Source organism: Colias eurytheme, chromosome 23 (genome assembly GCF_061535395.1).
Source record: "Colias eurytheme isolate Ceu_HAF_F1 chromosome 23, ilColEury1 Martin Lab GWU primary, whole genome shotgun sequence".
Classification (NCBI taxonomy): domain Eukaryota; kingdom Metazoa; phylum Arthropoda; class Insecta; order Lepidoptera; family Pieridae; genus Colias; species Colias eurytheme.
Window position 1 is genome coordinate 5,428,198 of NC_143002.1, and position 16,595 is coordinate 5,444,792.

At 31.9% G+C, this 16,595-nt stretch overlaps 1 protein-coding gene across 1 annotated transcript; it reads right to left on the reverse strand.

The window, feature by feature from the left end:
• Positions 1 to 237: 237 nt before the first annotated feature.
• On the reverse strand, positions 238 to 16,322 carry sp3 (phosphatidylinositide phosphatase spermathreecae). Its single transcript, XM_090115485.1, has 19 exons — positions 16,162 to 16,322; positions 15,628 to 16,013; positions 15,200 to 15,484; positions 14,513 to 14,697; positions 13,381 to 13,492; positions 11,896 to 11,968; positions 10,972 to 11,164; positions 9,918 to 10,083; positions 9,441 to 9,596; positions 9,067 to 9,137; positions 8,456 to 8,698; positions 7,561 to 7,699; positions 7,204 to 7,334; positions 6,818 to 6,986; positions 6,321 to 6,483; positions 5,840 to 5,946; positions 5,118 to 5,241; positions 2,770 to 3,545; positions 238 to 2,492 (listed from the first exon to the last, which is right to left on the reverse strand). The coding sequence occupies exons 1-19, from the start codon at positions 16,256 to 16,258 to the stop codon at positions 2,391 to 2,393; spliced, it is 3,678 nt and encodes a 1,225-aa protein (XP_089971611.1). The 5' UTR covers positions 16,259 to 16,322; the 3' UTR covers positions 238 to 2,390.
• Positions 16,323 to 16,595: the final 273 nt, after the last annotated feature.

Below are 16,595 nucleotides of genomic sequence, written 5' to 3' on the forward strand. Positions count from 1 at the left end.
TTTAATATCTGTCATTTGGTTTTTGACTTTTGTATATATTATTAAGGGCCGATTTTTCAATGCTTGGATAAAACTTATCCGTCCAATAAAGTATTACACGATAATATTAAAATGTCACGTAAATTGTCAAATACCGGCGATTAGAATACGTTTTTAAAATGGTCGTTTTATACATTATTCGACGAATAAGTTTTATCCAAGCATTGAAAAATCGGCCCTAAAGTTTTTAATTATAAATATCACTTCAACGCTATAAAAATTCCTAAGATCCACTCACTATTACGAAGTAATTGTCGAAAATTTGTGAAAAAATCTTTTTAAACTGTTCTAGGCATAATATTAATTATTGTATGTGATGTGAAGCTTAAATTGGATCATAAACAATCTAAAATATACGTTAGTTTGTGACACCTTTTCTAAATTATTTATTTTTATAATGTTTCTATAATTTAATAATTACCAATTTGTTGGTAATCATTTTTTTTAATTTCTCTGGGATACTTAATAGGAGTAAAATATAGTTAATTATCATTTAACACAAATTTTACTACTCTTTACAAATTCAATGGGAAATACACTCAAACAAGAACACAGGAATGTTTTTTAAAGTAGTTTGGCCGACTTTCGAAATCTACTAAGTATGATACTCGAAATTTAAGTATTATTTGAGTTAGTACTAAAACTTAACTTTAATTAGGTCTTAAATTAAATTACCGTCGAGGTATAATAATTTGTAAGTTACTAATACACATTCTTGAACTTTTCTTTAGGGTCTCAACTCTAGATTTTGTTTAAAACAAAATTGTCTATGGTTGTACTATTAATCATTATAAATCATGTTTTAATTTTGTGAAAAACTATTCGAGCTAACTACCATAATCAGGTAATAAACAGACTATCTCACTTTACAAAAGGATATTTCTCAGTGTTAGAAAGAGATAGAACGGACATATATTATGACAACTAATATTTTGTATTTTTAGTTCATTTTATGCCAACCTTATTTTTTTTCACAATCCAATCGATTACCTTATTGTTCAATTCTTAATGTATTTAATAATTAAGTATACCATACATGGAAGAAGTATTTTTAGTTTTTTTTTAATCTTTTATTGGATGGAATTCCCATAGTCTAGATGACATCTAAATTGAGCTTTTTCTAAGCATTGTTTTGATTATTTTAGACCCTAAAGCTCTACTCTACGGACCCTGCAAGTCAGCTTAATAGCAAAGCTTTGTCTAAATTCAACTAAGTTTGGATATTAGGCGGGACAAACACGCAAACTGATAACATTAAAAAGCAATAAACAATTGACTTTTGCTATGAAATTATGTTTTAGAGAAGCATTCTTTATTTTATATTTTGAGTATTTCAGATATATATCGTTAATTTGATGTCTTTTAAATGAATTTAATAGAATATTACATTTTTTGTACAAAAAATTAGACAGATAATTCTCTAGATAATTTCTTAGTTAACCATATATTATTAGGAATGAGCCTCAAAAACTATTTTAAACATCAAGTATTGAAGCATTTACCTAATTAAATCGGCCTGCATATAACTATGGATAACAGAATCTACAGTTATAATAATTGAACTAAGCATTTTTACACCTATAAGAGCGGCCATACACGGCTTAAGCTACTGCTTCAAGCAGCGGTGAACTATAGACATTCATTCACTGCCATATACATGTCTGCTCGAGCAGTCGCGACTGCTTCAAGCCGTCAACTGACATCTCGAGCAATCAACGACCGACCGTTCGAGCAGTCCGTGTACGTCGCTCAGCCGTTAACTGCTCGATCTGCCCGTGTATGGCCGCCCTAAGTTGTTATAGAGAAATATTACATTCATATGAAATGTGTTTTTTTTGTAAAGCTCTTTGGGTAACTTTAGAAACTTAATATGGCTGGTTCTATTTGTAACATTTTTTTTTGTAAAATTAATATTTAAATATACCATTGTAATTAATAAAATTATAATAAGCAATAGTACTGACTGTGGTACGGGTTTGAAGTTAAAAAAAAATGTATTTTCGTTAAGATTTCGGTCTAGCACTTTACATTTGTTATTTCCTGAAACATATTGGCTACAAATAATTAATTAAGTTAGTTATTTTATCACTATGTTTTTAACATAAAATCGACGTTATAAATCGTACACATACACCTGAAAGAAAATATGTATTTAACTTTACTAACTTCGATGTTTTCTAACTTTTTACCTACTAGAATACACAATAATACACAAAAAATTCAAGAATACATAAATGAAATGAAATGAAAATTTATTTAAACTAATACATAATGGAATATTTCTCTATGACATTACCTCTATAGTCTATACTCTATGCCATAGACCATAGAGTCTATGGTAACTCTATGGTTTACAGTGCAACGAGTCTAGTGTTGCAACCTTGCCACTTTTCTTGTAGTTTTCTGTGTTCTTCGTATTGTTGATCGCTTATATGTTTCACGCCTGCTGACCCCTGTGAATGAAATTACTGGAAATGTATTACATTCTATGAAAAAATAAAAAAAATGGATAAATATCGTGAAGCACGATTTTGACTAAATTAATTCTTCTTTTACTTGAAAAATAAATGCTGTTCCTTTTTGATTAAAGAAGAAGGTAAAAAATCATAACTTATGCACATAATAATATTATAATAATAATTCTCCTAATTTATTTCTATAAAATTAGGAAAAGGTTTTTATCAGATAAATCTCATCATGCCCAAATAGCAACAGAAAATATGTACTAACCTTAATTTTCCTCGGATCCAAATTAGCTCCAAGACTCTGGACACCTTTAGCCAACTTAGAGAAAGGCGAAAGTACCATATCCCTAGTAGCACTTGAAACTGGACTGGCGATATTTTTCAACTGCCGTATCGCAGACTCACTATGCGAAGTCGCTATATTCAGCGTAATTTCGTGCTGAGAATTCGAACGAACATGATAATTGACCCCCTCCGGACTCTTTTGCGTCTCATCGAAGTTAATATGACTCGAACTCTGCGATAATTTCTGGTTCAATATCAACGAGTTTGGAGGTGTTGGCTTATAGTCTGATTCTATTTGAATTTCTGGTGTTATATTCTCGTTGTCGAATGGATTTTTCTTCGTACTGAGTGGAGTTTTTAGCATCTGTTTGCTTGGTGTAGACACAGTGGGAGCTTCGTCATGGGGTTCTATTTTGGAAGAATAAAGTGGATTTTCTATCAATTCGCAGTCCGTTTCGTCTTTCTTCTGTTGATCGCCGATATAGTGTTGCATGTGTTCGTAATTGTCCAAAGTAGGCTCAAAGATATTCGTTCTGTTTTCATCGTCGCTGGAGTAGTCTGAGCTCATGCCATCTGATAGGCTTCCTTTTTTCTTATTATCTTGTTTATTTTGGCCCAGTGTAAATATCTTTTTAGTTCGAGCGGCGTTTTGGTCGAACTTCAGTTGGAGGCTCGGTCGAGCGCGGGCGTTGAGCGAGTGACTCAACTTGTTTAGCTTGCTGAATTGTTCCGACATATTCGTTAGGGCTTTGGATCCTGAAATGAGAGTAATGAATATTATTTTTCAATTTAAGATGTTTTTAATAGGTTTCATAATATGGCAACTTTCTATAACGATCAATAACACTTTAAAGATGGACAGAATGAGACATGGACAAAAATACATATTAATAAGTCTTCATGAAAAAAGTTATATTCATTACCACTTATCAACCAACCAACCACGTATACATTTTTTATAAACGACATTTTATTTATTTCAACTCTCCCATTGTCTATGGTAAATTATTTCTTTTTCTACGAAAATTTAATTTACACATTTTCAATCATGAAATCATGAAATTTCGACCCATTTTCTACCAAAAATTAAATTTAACGTTTCAATCGATGACACCGTATTTATTTCAACTTTCTATTGTCTATGGTACATTATTTTTTCGACTACAAAAAAATTACTAATTGAACAACAAAATATCAAACTAAACCTGTCAATCAACGAAATTACTTATTTACTTCGACTCCTATTGTCTATTACCATAGACCATCAACCATAAAAAAATTCGTTTAACCAAATTTCAAACTACATTAATCAACGCCATCACTTTTATATCGACTCTATAGTCTACGGTACGAATTATTGTCTATGTATAGGCTGTGTACACACTAACGCGGTGTGGGCCCGCGATGTGCCGGCACGGTGTGCACCCGCCCGCGAGCCGCACTATCTGCCACAGCACGCCGCTCGTGCACGCACACCCACTGTCTATGCGATATACATACATTGAGATATACATATGGAGACGACACCGCCTACATCACATATGTTCCGCTCAACATACGCCATATGGCGTAACTGCACGCTCATTTTTTATTTGTTTTAAAGTGAAACGCATCAAATATGCCTTTGTGTGTGTTACGATATTGCACAAATAATACAAATAATACGGAAAAGTGCTAAGGAATAACTTTTATCGGTAAGTACCTAACTAGATAATAATTTTTAAAACTTAGTTAGAGCAAAAAAATGGCGCACAGATTTTGTTCGTTGTGTCTCCTCCATAGGTAGTAATATTATCTCAATGTATACATATAGTGTTGTCTATGGTACAGTAAGTGTGTACAGGCTGTGTGCACACTAGCGCGAGGTCGACTGTGCGTGCACTCACAAAAAAATCGAATCACCATCGAATGCTATAAGTCGCTTTAAGCTTGGTACATCGTAAGTTGGGACACACAGATAAATTATAAGCTATCGTGCGAGTTGTATAATCTACAATCTGTTATTCAGCGATACACCATAATATTATAAAATCCGTTAGACTTGATTCGCAAGATTTAAAAAAAACGGGTTGCAACTTGCACTCCGGGATGTGCTCCGGGAGTGCCGGCAGAAGTGAAAACTTGATTATTAACGTTGAGCATGTTTGATATTTTGGAATGGTATCCGTCTTACGCTTTTTCGATCAGGTCACGTGTCCTGACGCGAGTTTAAGATTTTATACCCATTACAAAAAAAGTGCTCAACGCCGCTAAAGAAGTTTTCACTTCAAAAATCCTTTAAAAAAAACTGTCGAATTAAAATTATCTCCAACAAATCATATAACTTACCAACGCTCCGTATATCCGCGACTAATTGCGTCTCACTGACGTTCCTAGTCAATGTGGGGAGTCTAGAAAGATCTAAATATAATGACGATCTTGCACCGCCAGCTGAAGCGTGTATTGGATGTACCTTTAAAGATAAGTTTTTTTTTGTTTTATCTTATGAACTTTTTGTTATTGACGTGACAACGTCTTATAATTCGATAGAGCCGGCTGCACGCACGAAAAAACATGACTCATGCGGCGTTACCTCGCTCTGAGGCGTTCCATGTAAGGCTTGAAGTGCAAGCGAGAGCGCGGAACGAGTGACAAAGAAGCACAATCGGACGTTGTCACGTTCAACTATCGTCAGTAAACCGACTTTACAGACAACCAGTTTTTTGTCTATGGTTTCTATTTACTACATATGCTTCTTTAAGACTGGAAAAAATAAATGTAGATTTGTGTTTGTTTGTATGTTTTTTTTTTGTCGTAATTGACCGATTTTGTGTCTGTAGATAATTAGGCTAGACTCTAGAGAGTGGCATAGACTACTTTTACATATAATTTTCATGGAAATTTTCTTTGATCGTGCGCAGCTGCAGTCGGAAAGCTAACAATCTAAATTGTAAACAATCTATATTGAATAAAAAAAAACACTTAAACGCTTGTCATTACGCTTGTTTCACCTTAATTGAAACTATAGCATTAGAATTTCAATTTAGTTAATACTTATATTTTAGATTTACCTTGGATTTCCTTCTCTCCAATTTAATACCATCATGGAACGGTACCGGCGGTAGTTTTGCTATATCCCGAGCCACCATTATCGACTCGCATATGGAATGTAAAGATTCTAAAAAGAAAAGAAAAATGTGAATGCACTGTCTATAATTATGCAACTCTATGCGGCTATAGTACAGGAAGGGTAGTGGGGAGTGTTTGTGCATCAAGTTTTAGTACATTTTTATATACGCAAGCCTCCCCCAGTACGCTAAAAAGTGCCCAAATTACGTGCCGGCAACTGTAGAAAATGTGACATACTATTACATCTTACATTAATTAGAATTATTTCTTGAGAATGTTCACAGAGTTTAGAACATTTAGACAGCTCAGGAAAAATACTTCATTTATTAATTTGTACACATAATTAAAATTTCTTCAGCATTCATTTTTTTGCAAATGTAATCAAAGTATTATTTAAACAACCAGTTAAAAAGCAATACAAACCAATCATCTCATCCTTAGTATTAATAACAACGGCCATATTGTTGAAGAACCTCAGCGTGGTCGATCTAAACATGTGGAAGTATCCAGGTTCCCCATTGTATAGATAATTCACACGAATACAATATACTGGCTCGGTTGTACTCTTGCGGCCTACGCTGAATATCTGAAAGAAAAAAAAAATTGAATTTTTAAAAATATAATTCGGTCCATTTCACCGTCTGCATCATTTTTTTTTTACTATTATCAGCCTGGTTCTTTTATTCTATTACTGGCCATTTTTGTTATGATTTTTTGTGTTGATCAATTACTATGTATAAACAAACGTTTATAGCGACAAAAATAGCAAAAATATAGATTTTTTGAATTTTATTTTTGCAAAAATTTTTTTTAATTTTTTTGCTTTATAATTGAGTTAACAGATATTCGGGATTCCTAATTTATTCCTTCAATAAACAGCAAGCGGTCGGATATCTCGCGTATGCTTGTGTATATCTCACCGTAGAGTTAGTATCGAGCGTGCCCAATTCCACCGCGGTTATGTCAGAAAGTGGCACGCGCAGTACTGACAGCAAGCGGTCGGACGTCTCGTCGTAGTCAGTCACGTAGTACGCCTCACTTGTTAGTACGAGAACACTGTCCATTTCCGTTTCGTGCGGATCACCAGTGCTAAAAAATTAAGTGTGAAATTTAATTTTAAAATTATTCATTTTGTCGCAACACTATCGTTTTATACGTATACGTCGTTTTGATGAGAAAAAAATATGACGCAAAATTTTATAGTAAAAAATTCATTTTTTTTGTTAAAATTTTTGATTACACAAAAAATGTTAGTTTATATTATGCAATGGATTATATTTATCTATCTCATATAAATAACACTCACTGTGGATCAGCATCAATAAGTCCCCACGAGCCCAAAATAGGTTCAGTGTCGACTAGCAACTTCTTGCAATCGTCGATTAATGACTTGACATGTTGCGCCATCGCTTCTGTACTAGGCGCTGGCTGTTCTTGCTATATTTGATTTAGTAAGTGTTAAGTTATATTGTGGTCAAGTAAACATTTGCAAATAAATAATATAACTAATACTGCAAAAAAATATAACAGCTGCCAAAAAAAAGACTGACATGACTTTAATGGTCAGTTTGAAAAATAACATAATTTTGACCCTCATGTTTAAAAAAAAAATTATCGTTTTTTTTTTCGAAAAATAAAAACAAAAACCAAGCGCATGCCCTACATTGAACACTAGCACCTTCACGGTGGTGCATTTCGCACAGTCCGGCACCATCAGTTGTTCCGGGATGGTACGGGATTCCCCCGTCATCACATCTATGGCCACTTGGCGTAGCGCGTCTTTAAACGTTGATAAATAGTATCTGAAAATAAATTTATATGAATTTTTATAGATATAATACATATTTGTGTTGGCTAATACATCACACATGATGTGTTTTGCATTATATTATTATGAGGAATACAACAAGAGTTTTCTACTGCTACGAATATTCGTAGCGTGTCTATTAATGTTGATAGACAATTAGATAGTATCTCAAAATATTCCAAAACTGTCCGCAACTTGGATTGAATGAATATTTCTTTCTTTCTCACTAATGGAAAAATAACATTTAAATCTATAGAATACTGTTTAAGTTTATCCGTTAATCTCACGAAATAGATTATAATTAATAACGTTTATAATATTGACATAAGAATAAGTGCCGACCATCCTTACATACATCAATAGTCAGTGATTCAAAACGAAGCTGTATGGTTTATAAAACGTGCATATTATAGATGATGGTATCATAAAATATATATTTTCGGTGGAATCATATTAGAAGAACAGATAAAGCTAGAAAAAATCTGAACAAAAACTACAGAAAAGCCTGCGATTGTATATTTCTATCACCTTAGAACAACATGAATAATTAAAAAGGGGTTGAAATTGATATTTTTTGTTTTATGGCATTCAAATGCTTTATAATTATATAAATTTATAAAGAATAGAATTTTTTTTCTATTCTTTATAAATTTATAAAAAGGGGTTATTTACACATCTATTAAAAAAAGTTAAGTGTGCTTTATTAATTAAAGTTTTATTTACGTACATTTATCTTGCAATTATCACTGACCTCCCCACTCCGAACGCAATTTCCGCGCCCAAAAATTCATTCGCCAAACCGTGTCCAAAATAACTTGGCATCATTTCTAATTGCGCGCCACTATCCACATTTTCGACGAGCATTAAGGACGCAGTTTTTAAATCGCGCCAAAAGTTGTCAAATTCCTCTATGGCGGCCATATTGATTTGTTGACCGAGCGCAATGTCTATCGCACATTGTGTCATGGCGTCGTTAAAATGGCGGATGATGAATCTGTGCAAATTGCACTATGTGAATGAATTTGATACTTGTAGGTATAGAGATAGAATGGAGAAGAATTTTGAGGAAGTTTGCGGAGAGGGGAGGTCAGAAGAAAATTGTGTAAGTATTTTTTTTTAAACGTGTGTACAAGTATAATAATTAAAACAAATTCTATAAAAATGTGTCTTCCCATAACTCCATGACCGTTAAGTATTCGTCAATATGACACAGCGACAATGAACGCAGTAAAATATGAATAAAAACATAATAAAATATTGATCGTTTGTGTCCATAATGTCATCTCACTTTCACACTTACGGTTCTACGATTTCTATCTTATTTCTACTTATACTTTGCGCTCTTTTCAGGTTATACTTTACCTATTCGCTGAAGCGACGCCATCTTTCATCATCCCTGTTAGTTTTCTTTCACCGGTTCGTGTGTAATCACCCTGTAAATGTGTATATTTACATATTAAAGTATTTATATATAACTACAAATATATTTCACTACTTTAAAAAAAATCGTAAAAAAATGTTGCCATAGTTTTCTATTTTCTTTCAAGATTGCCATCAGAAAAGAAAATCTTCGACAACTTCGAGAATATTCTGTATTTTCAGAATCGCTATTCGCGGTACTAAAAACCAAAAATAAATTAGAAATTGAAAAAATAAATTATAAATTATGTTGAATCATACTTTATATTTCACAAGTTATTTTTCTCAAAGGATTGAAAATTATAATCTATACTAACCTTTAGCGCCTTAGTACCCGCATATTGCCTAGATATGACGTCACCACTATCCGCCCACATGGCCAGAAACGCCTGTCTCAATGGAGGGGGGAGCCCCCCACCACCCAAACCTAGACGACGTAGTTGTAATTCTAATACTAGTTTCGCGATTGCCGTCTAAAAATAAGAATAAAACATGTAAATAAAGAGTTAAGTTACTTTTAAAGGGTAACTTCGTAATTTTTTTATCGAGTCAATTTTAATATTTTTGAAATTTGATCAAACAGAATCCTCGAAAATATCGGCTAGTTTGATATATATTTTATTTTTTAGATTTGGTCTTAAAAATTACACGTATCATCTAATAGAAGAATGGTAATTTTGCTATATACCCACTCTTAAGCGTTTTCATTCATTCTTTATGGAAAATTATAAATAAATAAATATAAATAAATATTATATTCATTCTTATGGAAATTAGTTTAGAAAATTAGTCACCTGAACAACATTAGTTCTATCCAAGCAATCAATACAGTTCACGCGAAAGACGCCATTCTGTCCACAAATGAGCCCACGATCATCTCGCCAACAGAAACGCATCTCATCTATGACGTCAGCTATTGCATTTATTAGTATACTGACGTTCTCGTAGTGCATGCCTCGACTGAAAGGAAATTATTATTATTATTTATTTATTAATAGAACATCAGAGGTCCACTTTTACGTATTATTTTTTAATTACTATGTTTGTTTACATTGTTTTTATACAGTTACATTTAAATATTATCATTATTGAATATTTTACCATTTATAATTAGTAATTTTTTTTAAATATTATCATTATTGAATATTTTACCATTTATAATTAGTAATTTTTTTTTAAATGTTAGCTTAAATAAAATAAAGAAAAAAGACGTGTGGCACTCGGGAACTGCCGCGGTACAGCTATTGCATGCTATGCCTTCAAGCCACACCTCCGCGCCCGTCCCCGTGGGGAGCGTGAGGTTGTTTTCGTTACGGAATTGCTGGATTTGGTCCCCGCGCTCAAGGCCCGCGATAGAAGCTATGCAATAGCTTAAAAAAACATATTCATTGTTATAATCAATTAACAACTAAACTCACAATCACACTCAAAATATGTCCGAAGCAAAACTCTGCCTATACGTGTATAACGAATTAAAACTCTGCCTATACGCAGGCGTTGCAAAAAAGTTTACTTATGAGCGATACAATAGACTTTGAACATTACTGCCACGACATAAGGTGCTAATTTCAACAATTGTCTTATACAAAACCGCTTGCACATTTTGATGACGTTTAAAGCGCGTCACACACGATGAAGATACTATAATATTTTATCTTAAGATACAGTAATATTTTATATTACAGTATCTTAAGGTATCCGGTATCAGCGTTCTGACCATCATTTTTCTTTTTGTTATTGCGTACTAAGACCCCTGTAGAACCGCCATATACGCGAACAAATGACCCACAAAATTTCGGGTCATTTGTAACAGGATGGTAATATGGTAAATCTGGCAAAAAATCTTACCAATACTCGTGAAAGTCAAAAGTGGCGTATATAATGTCCGGGCTGTTGTACTTAAGCACGTGGTTCCCATACGCCTCCCATATGATCCTCTCCCTCCCTTGCTGTTCCACTAAATTAACTATGCACACTTGTTTATATATTTTTAATTCCTCTTCGAAGTGTTTTTGGAACGCTGTGTGGGATTCTTCTTCGGCTGTGCGAGAAATATTAAAATTAAGTGAAAATAACAGGATATTAAAAAATGTAAAATAATGGATTGAAATTTTAACGGAAGATAAGATTTGAATGTATTTTGCCTTATTTAACAAATTAATATTTAAGAAGAGAAGAAATTTATAGAGAAATATATATTTCTTTTTTTGTATTAAGTACATATTATTGTGTCAAATATCATAGCCAAAATTTCTAAAGCATTTTAGAATGTTCAGAAACTGGTTATATTAATCCTTTTTTTTATTACATATCTGTTTTAAGTCTTTGGTTTGCATCTGATCTTGCTCATTGACCTTGATCATCTGACATAGCTCTACGATTTTAAGAATTGATTCGTTATGCTTATAAACGGTAGATTTATTTTCGTTCGAAAATTATGCAATAAGAAAAACGTTCTAAATTACTAATTAACCGTTACTTATAGAATTTCAAAACTAAATTATTTTACAATAACGATGATATAAAACGTGATATAAATTCATTGAAATTTCACATTCTTATTAGATCTTATCTATAAGATATGTAACATCTTTTTATTTTGTTTCAGATAAGATTATATTGTGTGTATTGGCCTTAAAATAAGTAGTTAAAATAGTTAACAATTCAGAAATTCCAGAGCCCCTTAAAATAAAAGAGTTATGATATCATGTCATTGTGCAAAGTAATTTCAGTCTTATGTATAGTATTATTGAGCATTAAAGTCAAACTTACTTCGATCTAACCGTGGAGGCGGTCTGAATTTGTATTCTGGTTGACTCCAGAATATAGGCACAGATCCACGCACCTATAAAAGGAATACATAAAGAATATAAGATAAAACTAATAAAATTAAAAAAAAAATATGTTTGATGACAAATAAATAAATATTAACGATTCAAAATAATGGCTATTGATTGCAATTAAGCACACAAAGTAGGTATCTTTGTATTTTATTTGCAAATTTAAAATGTAGGTTCTGTAATTGCAATCTACATACAATGTAAAATTTAAAATAGTGGTTTATCACTACAAGTCTACAAACTACATAATAATTGTCACGTTTTTAATCGTCTTTTTGAGTAATTAACTCATGCAACATAATAATTATGTTTTCAAGAGTCTCTTGAATCTTTGTGTTTTCTATAATAATATTATAAATTTAAACAGAACATTAAATAGCCTTTGAATCTGATATTTTTTTTACATAATCGTAAGTGTTACGTTGTTTCCAAATTGTTTGTAAAATCAAGTGAAGCAGAAAGACAAAAATCATAATTGCCAACATTCACGTGAACATAATTCAAATGAGAATTGTTGATTTCCTGGCAATAAACTACAACGGTGCTTAAATCTCAACACACAATAGGGTTGTCAATATTGTTTTTCCGCAACATTTATTTTTTCTTTTTATTTGAAAATAATTAAGAAACATGTTTTTACACATCAGTTATTTTCACTTTAAGAATTTCATCTGGGCTTTTATTCTTCCAATTAATGGCACGTCGCGTCACCTCGTTATTTTTTCTCAGTCGTTTTCAATCTAATTAGAGACATAAAGAATATGCTTTTTAATTAAAAACAATCTGTCCTTTTAATTAAACTTAATTTTAAGAGTTATTTTTTTATAATTTATTCATATATTGACAACCCTATCCGACAATCAAACCTACTACAACTGTATATAGTGACGTCACGAGGTCAACGACCGATTTCAGAAATTCAACGAAGCTGAACAATACTTTTATATTGTAAATTGTTTTTATTATTTTTACCCACTAAAATACCTTTGAAGGAAAACCAATAATATTATTTTACGTATTTGTGAAGAATTTTCTTCGAAAATTAACAAGGGAAATGACTTAGCGTTTTTAATTTTTATGGACTGAATTTTATATGTATAGGCAACATTTATTTTTTGAATATTAATAACAATTACATCATATCAATATCAAGAACTACTGTTCCGATTTGAAAAATTCTTCGGTGTTAGATAGCCCATTTATCGAGGAAGGCTATAGACTCTATATCATCACGCTAAAACCTACGGGAGGAGCAATGCGAGTGAAACCGCGGGGAACAGCTAGTTTATAATAAGTAATAACACTAATTCTTAACGCGAGCGAAGCCGCGGGCAAAAGCTAGTATCTAATACGAATGATCCGTTCATACTAATACATTGTATACCTCCATACGGATATACCGCTTACACCTCTATACCTGCACAAAGGAAGCCCGATGAATGCTGTCGGAGCATACAATGGAGACAATTTGTTCCGTTTCCACGTAGTTTGCAACTCGACCGGTTGGTTCTATGCCTCTGCGGTTGTATCTATGAAAAAATATGATGTAAAAAAAATACTCTATGTGCTTATACAACTACGAAATTATACTCGCAACTCGCAAAGTAAAATAAGCGAGTTAAAGTTAAATAAAGCAATAGTTTATAAAAAAATTCGAGCCTTCTCCAATATGATACCTATTATTATTTATTTATTTATTTTTTACATACATAGATTCCTTACAGCTATTTGTATTACAATATTTATAATTAACTTTAACAAAACAATACGGACAAATATTATTTACGAACTTTAAGTATGTACATATTAGATTAAGCTTAGATTAAAAATAAATTAAAAGGCCGGATCCTTACGTATTCACTTTTGTTACGTTTCCATATAGCGAGCTATAGCTCAACAAAAAAGTCATTAATTATCAAAATACAGTTTCGCCAAAAATCTCAACAACTTCGTATTTAAATATCTATTAAAAAAATCCAAATAAATCATACAAAACTTTAATTTCACTTCCTATTCAATTTCACTACTAATAAATTGTTATACAATACGTTGAAGTAGCGAAAGATGAAAAGGCCTCGTTATTTTTGCACGTCAGCGATTTGCGAGTGCATGCTGTGTGACCTTGCTCCCAGAGACTATACATTGCCAATATTTTATTTTATTTGCATGATTAAAAAGAATAAAAAAAACGGATTTAAAACACGTTTTATATCTTAAAACTCTATAAAATTAAAAGTGTCGTGATTGTAATTTGTATGCACATTAAAATACTTTAAATTCATTCATATTATCATCCCTGATTATAATTACATTTTTATATAAATTAAACACAAACAATTTTCTACACTTCATTAAATGGGAATGAAATGAAACGATTTATTAATAAATGAAAAATAACAAAAAATAAATACACTTCTTTAATTGTGAACAGTGGATAGCATAAAAAAAAATCGATTTTTATTTTAACAGCGTTAACAGATTTATAAATATTTGCTTTTTCTTTTTATTCTAAAATTTAATTAATAATTTTTCAAATTTCCACCACTCACCTCGTCCCAGCCTGATACCTAGATCGTCTAGATATAAGACCCAAGGTGAATGTCTCATCACAAGAACTATTACTTGATAGGGACTCTGTATTCAATGGGTTCACATCTGGTGGTTCACAGGCGATTTGGGACAAATGTATGTATCCTTGTATTATTGGTAGCACCCACTCATCGCAACCGGGACTCTAAAACAATATATATTATCGGATAAAAAATGTGTGCGTGTACTAGTGTACACACGTAAACTTCTTTATGACCTTATTTTTCAAAAAATAATTTACTATATGCAACTTTACAGAAATACGTCGAATCACGCATGGTAGGGATAAAAAAAGATGGCGCGTAATGGTAAAATGTCACGCGTAACGAAAAAATGTTACACTAAACTTTTTTACAACCCCGATAAAGATGTTTCACTTCAACAAGAAATAAGAAGAAAAAGACTGCTAATTTAGCCAGCCTACCACATTATCACAATTCTGATGATTGCAACAATACCTTGTAAATCAAAATTCGTCCAACGGTTTAGGCTGTAAGGCATACCAAAAAAATATACATATGCCAATAATTGTACCCGCTGAAATATGACATTCAATATGCTTATCAAATTTTCAAATACATATTTTTTCCTTTATTAATTAATTTAAATAAATACTACAGGAAAATTATAATAATTGATACATTTACCTCTAATGCTATAATATCCTTCAGCATATATTTATTCCAGAAGAATCTATCGTCAACATATTTCCACCATCTTGTTAAATCACTTATTGGTTTGTTTGCACCTTCCTCTGTTTCAAGAATCTTCTCTATTTCATACTGTCTCTGTAAACTATTTGTAATGTCCAGGGTTCGGCAATAGTAGAAACTATCTGAGTCATCAAATATCTTATGCAGTTCATCAGTTAGTCGTTTCTCAAACCGCTCATCTAGTTTTATTTCGCGTTGCTTTTTGACTGTTTGTTTCACCTTGGGAATTAATTTTGTTTAATTTATACAATGTTCTGTATCTTATTATAATAGTTGCGTAAAATATTTTCTAATAAGAAATTATATTTTTTTCTACAATATTTTATTACAGTTAAACAAGGTAATATTTTCAAATAAAATACCTGAGTTGCGGCTTGTTGTGTGGTAGTTTTAATTGTATTACTGACATTTTTCACTGCACCTACAGTTTTATTTAGAAATGCTGAATTTTCAAATAATCTTGCGCCCATTTTCCTATTAACAGATTTACTGGTACTACTCATGGAGGTCGAGGAGCCATGTTTCGTACAGGGGCAAAGCTCTAACTCTTGATTTGAAGTACCCAAATTGAGGAAACATATTGATTTGATTTTATATATTGTGTGGTGGAAATATATTTGGCCTACTGGCACACTCTCTCTAATGATCATAAGCCTCGGTTCATAGATGTTGGAATGCTCTACTTTACCAATAATACCTTCTGTTATACCTAAGCACTCGATATCTTCTATGTCTGATAGATCCCATGCTAAAATAAAAATTATTATTTATTACTGACTGAAGTGCTTTACGCCTAAATGTTCTATATAATTAAAGTGAAATAAATTGTTGAATGTTGTGATATTTTTTTCAAATCAGCGTTTCATTACTTAATATTTTTTACAGTTAAAACTTACCTGATCGCACGGAAAATGCACCAGTTACGCGATTCCACCAGAGACTTGACTCATTTCGGACAAATATATAAAATGTTTCTGATCTAAACACTTCCATTTTTATTTTTTATTTATAATCGTCGATCTTTCTGTTAAATTTCATTGTTTTTGTTGTTATCGTATTTCCCTATGTAATTGACGTTTTGGAATGAAAAAGAAGGGGCAGATCTCAGGGGCAGATTATAATTTTCTGGCAGTTGGTAGTATCTTGGTTCCATTCTAGGCATAAATTTTATGCACTTTAAATCTCTACTTTTGCAATAATTACGAGTAACGTAATAAAATTTTAATAAAAAAAGATTTAAGAGATACTTATAAATTCTTAGATTTTATATTATCCTTTATAACATGAGTATATAATTATTTAATTATAACATTTAAATATTTTTTTATCC